Genomic DNA, 607 nt, shown 5'->3' with positions numbered 1-607 from the left:
GCCGGGGGCTGCCCGCCGTGAATGTGCAGGCGGCGGAGGGCGGTTGAGGCGTTCGCGGCGCTCGCAGCGGTGAATTGTGGGAGGCCGCCGCCGCCAGCAGCGAGCGCACACACACACATACACACACACACACACACACACACATACACACACACACACACATACACACATTCACACACATTCACACGCACACACACACTCACACACAGCCCGCACACCCGCACACACTCACCGCACACACGCGCGCACGCACTCCCTCACTCACCCGCCGCCCGCCCGCCCGCACCAATATGTGGTGGCTCGCGAAAACGGGAGGCAGGAGCCTGGCGGCCAGCCCGCGCCGGTAACCGGCCCCATGTGAGCCGGTGAGGGGAAGGGGGGGGGGCGCGGGGGGGGAGCTGCGCCTTTCGCCGCCCGCAGACGCACGGCCGGCCGCCCCAGCGCGATGTCTTTCCGAGACACCAAGGCGGGGGAGAAAGCCAAGCACCCTGAGGATCATGGCAAAAAGCAGAGTTCAAGTGAGCTGGGGGGCTTTCTGTTCCTTCCTTCCTTTCCCTTCCTCCTCCCTTTCTTGCCTCTTGTCTCGCTGGGTTGGGGGGGGGGGGGG

The 607-nt window shown here is 66.6% G+C and overlaps 1 protein-coding gene across 1 annotated transcript in view; it reads left to right on the top strand.

Annotated features, from left to right (window-relative positions):
* Positions 1-359: 359 nt before the first annotated feature.
* The window catches only part of SETD1B (SET domain containing 1B, histone lysine methyltransferase), a 41,397-nt gene continuing 41,149 nt past the window's right edge, over positions 360-607 (top strand). Inside the window, 1 exon segment of the mRNA XM_035340504.1 lies at positions 360-518. Coding sequence (XP_035196395.1) covers positions 446-518 — 73 coding nt within the window. The 5' untranslated portion in view covers positions 360-445.

The sequence above is a fragment of the Oxyura jamaicensis genome, chromosome 15 (genome assembly GCF_011077185.1).
Source record: "Oxyura jamaicensis isolate SHBP4307 breed ruddy duck chromosome 15, BPBGC_Ojam_1.0, whole genome shotgun sequence".
NCBI lineage: Eukaryota > Metazoa > Chordata > Aves > Anseriformes > Anatidae > Oxyura > Oxyura jamaicensis.
Note: the sequence above shows the minus strand (reverse complement) of the source record. Positions and strands in the feature narration are given on the sequence as shown.